Here is a 7411-nt window from a genome sequence, read left to right on the forward strand (position 1 = left end):
CCTAAACATGCTCCTGCCTCAGGGCCTTTGCACTGGGAATTCCTTCTGCCAGGTAGAAATGCCTGCTGGCCTGCTGGCTCCTGCTGGACCTCCTGAGGACTCTATTCAATTGTCAAATTCTCTACTGAGCTTCTGGTCATCTATAAAATAATAGGGAGCTGGGTGTGTGAATCATGTGAGAGCCATAGCGCACCTGCTTAGCATATACAAGACCCTGGGTGAAATCTCCAGCAACACACTCACATACACACACACACACACACACACACACACACACTCACACACACTTAAATACAACTGCTTACCTACTGTATAACTGCTTTTCTTTTTATCATAAGTGCTTCATCATCAGACATGCTATATGATTAATTCTTTTTAAAGCAGCTTTATTAAGTTACAATTAATATTCAAAGGATCCACATGTATTTGATATATATTATTCAGTGAGTTGGCATATATGCCAATACATGTGATATATCATTTGCACAAAAATATGTTAGACCTGTGATTTGCCCTTTTGCACGTGTTCTTTGCCCATCATTGGGAGGTAGGAGCTTTGGTTTTTGAGGCCTGGACAGTGCCTGGAATAAGGCCAGCAATGCACATGTGCTCTTCCATGGTAAGAAGAAATTTCTCATTCAAACAGTACAATGCATGAACTCTTGAGGAAAGGCTAAGAGAGACACAAGAATTCCTCCTCAATATTGGCGATAGGGATGTCCCAGGGTAACCAGACCCATGATATCACAGAAGTTAATTATTTACTGGAAAATATAAATTGTAACACTTCAACCGATATCAGTAGTGTCCATATGTGTGAAACGCTGTAACAGTTTTCTCTTTCCAGTAGTCACATCCACCACATGGAACCAGGAAACAATACAGGAGTTTCAGAATTCCTCCTTCTGGGAATTTCAGAGGACCCAGAACTGCAGCCCCTCATCTTTGGGCTTTTCCTCTCCATGTACCTGGTCACTGTGCTGGGGAACCTGCTCATCATCCTGGCCACCATCTCAGACTCCCACCTCCACACGCCCATGTACTTCTTCCTCTCCAACCTGTCCTTTGTGGACATCTGCTTCACCTCCACCACCGTCCCAAAGATGCTGCTGAACATCCAGACACAGAGCAAGGCCATCACATATGCAGGCTGCATCACCCAGATGTGCTTTTTTTTTATTTTTTTAGAGTTGGACAACTTCCTCCTGACTGTCATGGCCTATGATAGGTATGTTGCCATCTGTCATCCCCTGCACTACACTGCCCTCATGACTCCCCAGCTCTGTGGCTTGCTGGTTCTGGTGTGCTGGATCCTGAGTGTGCTGCATGCCCTGCTACATAGCTTAATGGTGTTGCGACTGTCCTTCTGCACACACTTAGAAATCCCCCACTTTTTCTGTGAACTCAACCAGCTGGTCCAACTTGCCTGTTCTGACACCTTCCTTAATGACCTGGTAGTGTATTTTGCACTTGTGCTCTTGGTTACTTGTCCCCTTGCTGGCATCCTTTACTCCTACTCCAAGATAGTGTCCTCCATCCGTGCAATCTCATCTGCTCAAGGAAAGTACAAAGCCTTCTCCACCTGTGCGTCTCACCTCTCCATGGTCTCCTTACTTTACTCCACAGGCCTAGGTGTGTACCTTAGTTCTGCTGCAGCCCACAGCTCACAGTCCACTTCAACAGCCTCAGTGATATACACTGTGGTCACCCCCATGCTGAACCCCTTTATCTTCAGTCTGAGGAATAAAGATGTAAAGAGAGCCCTGAAAAGTATCTTTGGAGGGAAAACCTAAAAGTATCCATTGTCTGGGGCTGCAGAAGCACATGCCAGTGACTATAGGCCATAGAGTCCCAGAGCCAGTGTTGAGGTTCTTTGATGAGATGGTCGATGGTGAATCTCCTTTTATTGGTTTCCTGGAGTTTTCATCCCTTGATGTCCACCTGTCTGAAATTCCAGACTTCTTTACTAAGCTTTCTGCTCTGATATGCACCAGGTTTTAGCTTTGTGGTTGCCTGATTCTACCCAGTTATTCCAAATATTGAAATAGAAATGTTTGGAAATTACCACTTATGTCACAGACCATCAAGGATTTTTTAAGAACAATTACTTCTTCCATGGCATATTTTATTGAGTGATATTTCTTTCATTTTACTGTAAAAATAGTCATGAATTTTACCATGCCCAGGGAAGAAAAGTAGATTTGACAACTGAGGGAAGTCATGCAATCTGTAGTTGAGGTAAATGTGAGGTCGGTTTTTCTCTTTTGCTTCTATCATTCCTTTGAACATCATGTCATTGAATCCTCTTCTTGATAATGTAGAATTTATCATCCTCGTGCTTTTAAGGACTGGTCACAGACTGGGGCTGGGGCTCAGTGGTAGAGCACTTGCCCTGCAAGTGTGAGACCCTTGGTTGGATCTTCAGCACCACATTTAAAAAATATCCAAAACAAAAATTTGTACATCTTGGTTTACAAGAATAATTCATTTAATTTTGATTGACACAAAAATTTACATATTATGAGCTGCATATTTATGCATTATATTTTTTAGTACATTATAGTTATACATAATATTGGGGGTCAATTTAGTGTAACCCTACAGGCATGGAATATAATTTCCTCTACTTTTGTCCCTAGTGTTTTCCCTGTCCCTTTCCTCTTTCTTCCTCTGCTCCCCTGGAAGAAATTCTACCATTTTTAATTTTATTTATTTATAGATATTTAAAAATTAGCTTAACACGAAATTGACCAAACTATGCTATGTGCATGTATGAGTACACCACAGTGAATTTCACCTTTATGTAAATCTATAGTGCAATGTGGTTTGATCCATGTATACATGAGGCAAGGATCCACTCAGGATAGTGGTATATTCATTAAACGCCAATCATTTCTTTATGGTGAGTACATTCCAAGTACTCTTTAAGAATTTTGAGGTATACTATGCATTATTAGCAGCTGAATTCTCCCCACTGTGCCATAGAACCACAGAATGTTCTGCTCCTGTCCAGCTTCGATATTGCTTTTATATGTAGGATCCTGCTTCTATGTCAGCTCATTGTCCACGACACCTACAAAAGAACTGGGCTAGAAAGGCCCCCAGAGGGGTCCACTCACCATTGTTTCTGCACAGATAATTTTATACTCTAGATAACAGATTAGAAGTGATAACAATATAAAAAGCATAAATAGATTATGGTTCTTGGGTTTCAGGCCCCAGGAAAGGAGGAGTGAACTTGCCTGTTAAAGTGTAATACTAGGGATCTTGGGTGATGGAACCACTGTGTATTTTGATGTTATTAGTGTTAATATCATGGTTGTTTTAAAATATTCTACATTTGTGAGATTCTACAATGAGGAAAGTGTGTGTGAGTCTCTCTGTGTCATTTCTTGCATATGCATGCTCATCTGCAATTATCCCTAAGCAAAAGTTTAAAAATGTAAATGAAAAAACAACAATACAAAATCAAGTTTTTCTCTAGGAGAAGGAATTTGAACATCTTTCCTTTTACTCCTTGAGCTCATATTTCTTTCCTAATTTTCTCCACATATTTTCCCACAGTCTCATGTGATCATATGTCTCAAGCTTAAAACTCACCTTAATATATGTTCTTACAATAAAGACATATGAATTAAAAAATGAATGTTCTCATTCTTGTATGCTGTGTCTTTGTCATTCTAGACAATGTGGACCATTGGTATACATAATTCTGTATGAAGTCTGTTTTTCACATAGTGTAAAGCTGTTGGATAAAGAAACAAAGAACAATTGGGACTAAGAGTATTCGACACCTAATACTCTGCCATCATTGCCTTGCCTGCTACAGGGGATGAAGGGTAACATGGTGCATGTGGAAACTGGTAGGTAGGCTGCACAGTAAGGGAAGCTCTCAGAGCCTGAGTTCAGATGAGACTTCGTTGGAAATTCTCTCCTTTTCATCTCTATCAAGACTAAATCTTAGCCATAGTTGAGTTATTTTACAGCATTAGATAGTTTTCTTTCCATATGATGTTCACAGAGCACTTCCACTATTTTTTATTTTAAAAGTTCTAGAGTTGTATTTTATGATTTTATTAGTACATTATATTTAAACATAACATTGGAGTCCATTTTGACATAATCATACAAGCACAGAATATCCATTGCTTCACTTCAGTCCCCAGAACTTCCGCTTTCCCCACATTCCCCTTCCACTCTACTGGTTTTCCATATATCTATATCTATGTCTCTATCTATCTATCTATCTATCTATCTATCTATCTATCTATAGTTAAAATGATGTTTTGACTGCAATGCATACCATTAGCACATTGTCCTCTCTCTTAAAATTTACCAGGTCACATTCTGATATCAATTTGGTGACATTCTGACTGGACATAGGAATTCTTAGGAGCAATTCACATACACCCATGCACACTCACACATAATAGCACTTAAGCTTCTGAACTCTGTGTCTGCCAGACTTGTGATGGTTGTTAACATCCGCTTGTTCCTCTCTGGGATGAAATCTGCAAGGGGATGATCTAATGCTAACCATGCTACCTATGGAAGTAAAACATCTGCAGAGGCCAGACTTAGAGGTCATCTAGTGCAAAACCATCATAAGTGAGTCAGAATGAAAGAATTGCTAGGTTCTGTAATGTTCCTTTGGAGATCTGGCTTCAGTCAGGCCGCTGAAACATCTCCTAAGGTTAGTAATTTCTCATTCTTACAGACATTGAGTAGGAAGTGAAGAGCAACCATCAAACTGGGAAGAAGTTATGGTTGCTTTGGGGTGCAGGCAAGAACTACATGGTGATCCTCAAACCTATGCATGCATCAGAATCTGGGAGGGCTTGTGAAAGCACAGATTGCTGGCACCATACCCAGAGTGCTTGATTCAATAGGACCCCATAGTTTTGAAAATACGTGTTTGTATTAAGTTCCCAGGTGATGCTAATGTTGCTGTACCAGGGAAAAATGTTTGAGAACCACTGACCTAGAGACAAGTTTTCTCGATAGCGATGGTAATCACGACATGCAGTAAAGAGATGATCACCCAAAGTGAATGAGTTCACGAACTCCCTGGGCTTGGATGAAGGATGAAAATTATACTATAGTGGGGAAAGCATGCTAGGATTGAATTCTGTGTTTCTTCCTCCTTCTGGGCAAGCCTAGCAGCCTCATGGAAATGGGAAGCCAAGTAGGAATGAGAAACTTGCTCTTTCTGGGATTTTCAGAGGCTCCAGACCAGCACATTCCCTGTGATGGACCCTCTCTGCCCAGGTACCTGGAAACATGCACTGGGAACCTCCTCATCATCCTGGCCACCGGCTGGGACTCCCCACTCTGCACACCCAGTGGGACCTGTTGGTGCATTGCCAGGTGTTAAGAAGCATCCCTAGACTCAACCACTGGGTACGGGTTACACTTCCCTACATGTGTCAATCTAAGTTTTTAAGACAACTTCAAATGTGTTTTGGAGGCAAAATCATCTCTGATTGAGGACCATGGGACTATGGCATAAGGACTATAAAATCTTAATGGGATTCCACTCAAAACCCATGCATTACTGAGGTTATATGTCTGGGACGATCAGTTAAACCTCAAGTTCCATTTCTACCAATTTAGAATCAGGTTCCTAATAGTAGTGACAACTGAATAGACTTTTATAAACATTACATAAGAGAGTCCTTATGTTTAGTCAGTGTTTTCACCACTGTAACCAAAAGACCTGAAAAGTAACATTTAGGTGCAAAGGATTATATTGGGGCTCATGGTTTCAGAGATCTCAGTCTATAGGTTGTCAAACCCATTGTCTGGGTCCCTAGGTGAGGCAGGACATCATGGTGGGAGAGTGTGGTGGAAGACAGTGGCTCAGGCATGATGATCTGGAGGGCAGGATGATGAGGAAGCAGAAAGAGAGAGAGAGAGAGAGAGAGAGTGAGAGCACTGCACTCAACAAAGACAAAATACATATCCCAAAGGCACACTCCCAAGGACTGACCTGCTCCAGTCATGCCCCACCTACCTAGAGTCACCTCCCAGTTAATCCCTACCACAGGATAAATTCACTGATTGGGCAAAGTCTCTCATAACCCCAATGATTTCACCTCTAAAACTTCTTACATTGTGTCACATGTGAACTTTTGGGGGACACCTTCTATCTAATAAGTAACACCTTACAGGTCACTGAACTTGGGGCAAAGTGCATAAAAAGATCTGAATATAACCCTTATACTTAGCAAACATTTTGTAAGTGAAGAATTAAATGGCAGCTCAGAACTTGTCTTAGTCTTACAAGCATTAAACTCTTAATTGTTTTGTCAAAAGCATCATGAAGCCAAGGAAGGTCATATCCACAGGCTCATTCAAATGAACATTGTTGTTGAAGAGAGAAATTACAATTTTCAGAGGATATCAGGGACTGTGTCCTTAAAGTGAGTCAGTACTTCGATGATTTAAGAGACAGTGAAGACAGACTCTTTAGTTTCATAATTTGGAGAAATCCTCAACTCAGGATTGGGAAAAGGTCAGACATCTGGAAACCAAGAGTTCTTTGAGAACGTGCAAGGAACACTGGTTTCACTTGATCTCTTGAGAACACAGAATCTACAAAAAACAAAAAAATCTTGCTGTACAGAACAGAGTCCCACAGGGACGTGATGTGCTCAGGGATTGAATAACAAGAGGGGAACTTGCGGGGCATATGCCTAAGGGAGAAGCTACCAGGAGCTCTGAATATCTCCCCACCACTGTACTTCAGCAGGTGTGACCATCAGCTGGACAAGGCTCCCCCCTGCAATATTTTGGAGAACTAAGTCTGGCTCAGGGACTGATGCTTCACTTCTTCCTGTAGTCCTGTTTTGAAACACATCTTCAATCTCCATCATCAACCTTCCAGGGGAGATTCTGTGTTTCCACACAGAGCCCTTCCTTCCAGAGATGCCATCCAGGTAAGTCCAAAGGCTTGATCAGTGCTGCAGGAAGTTCCAAAGATAATAAAAGCTGAGGAAGTTTCCCTGAGAGCAATTCAGCCTGACCCAGGGTGCAGAGAAAGCAGGGAAGGCTTGCTTGATTTTTAGGGTGCTTACTTACAGTGCTAAAATAATAGTAACAGCTGAACACAGCAATGCAGGGGTATCACTGACATTTATGTGATAGTGATAGTGATTCCCTCCTAATTGAAGGAGGGAATGGTAGGTATAACATGGTTATATTCTCCAGATGCCCAGGTGATAAAGAGTTGGTCCTCAGAGAGGTGCTTTAAGAGGTGGGCCTATAGGGATGTCCTTAGGTCAATGGGGGTTTGGCCTCCTCCTTGCTCTCCTTTGCTTCCTGTTCATGGAGGAGTGGACTTTCTCTGCATAGGTTTTCCTCCATGGAGTCCTGCCTTGCCACAGGCCCAAAGCCAAAGGGTCAACTGGAA

The 7411-nt window shown here is 41.7% G+C and overlaps 1 protein-coding gene across 1 annotated transcript; it reads left to right on the plus strand.

The window, feature by feature from the left end:
- The first annotated feature begins 863 nt into the window (after positions 1-863).
- On the plus strand, positions 864-1793 carry LOC124968100 (olfactory receptor 7A10-like). The gene has a single exon (XM_047530460.1). The coding sequence runs from the start codon at positions 864-866 to the stop codon at positions 1791-1793; it is 930 nt and encodes a 309-aa protein (XP_047386416.1).
- The last annotated feature ends 5618 nt before the right edge of the window (positions 1794-7411 follow it).

This window comes from Sciurus carolinensis, chromosome 17 (assembly GCF_902686445.1).
Source record: "Sciurus carolinensis chromosome 17, mSciCar1.2, whole genome shotgun sequence".
Classification (NCBI taxonomy): Eukaryota; Metazoa; Chordata; class Mammalia; order Rodentia; family Sciuridae; genus Sciurus; species Sciurus carolinensis.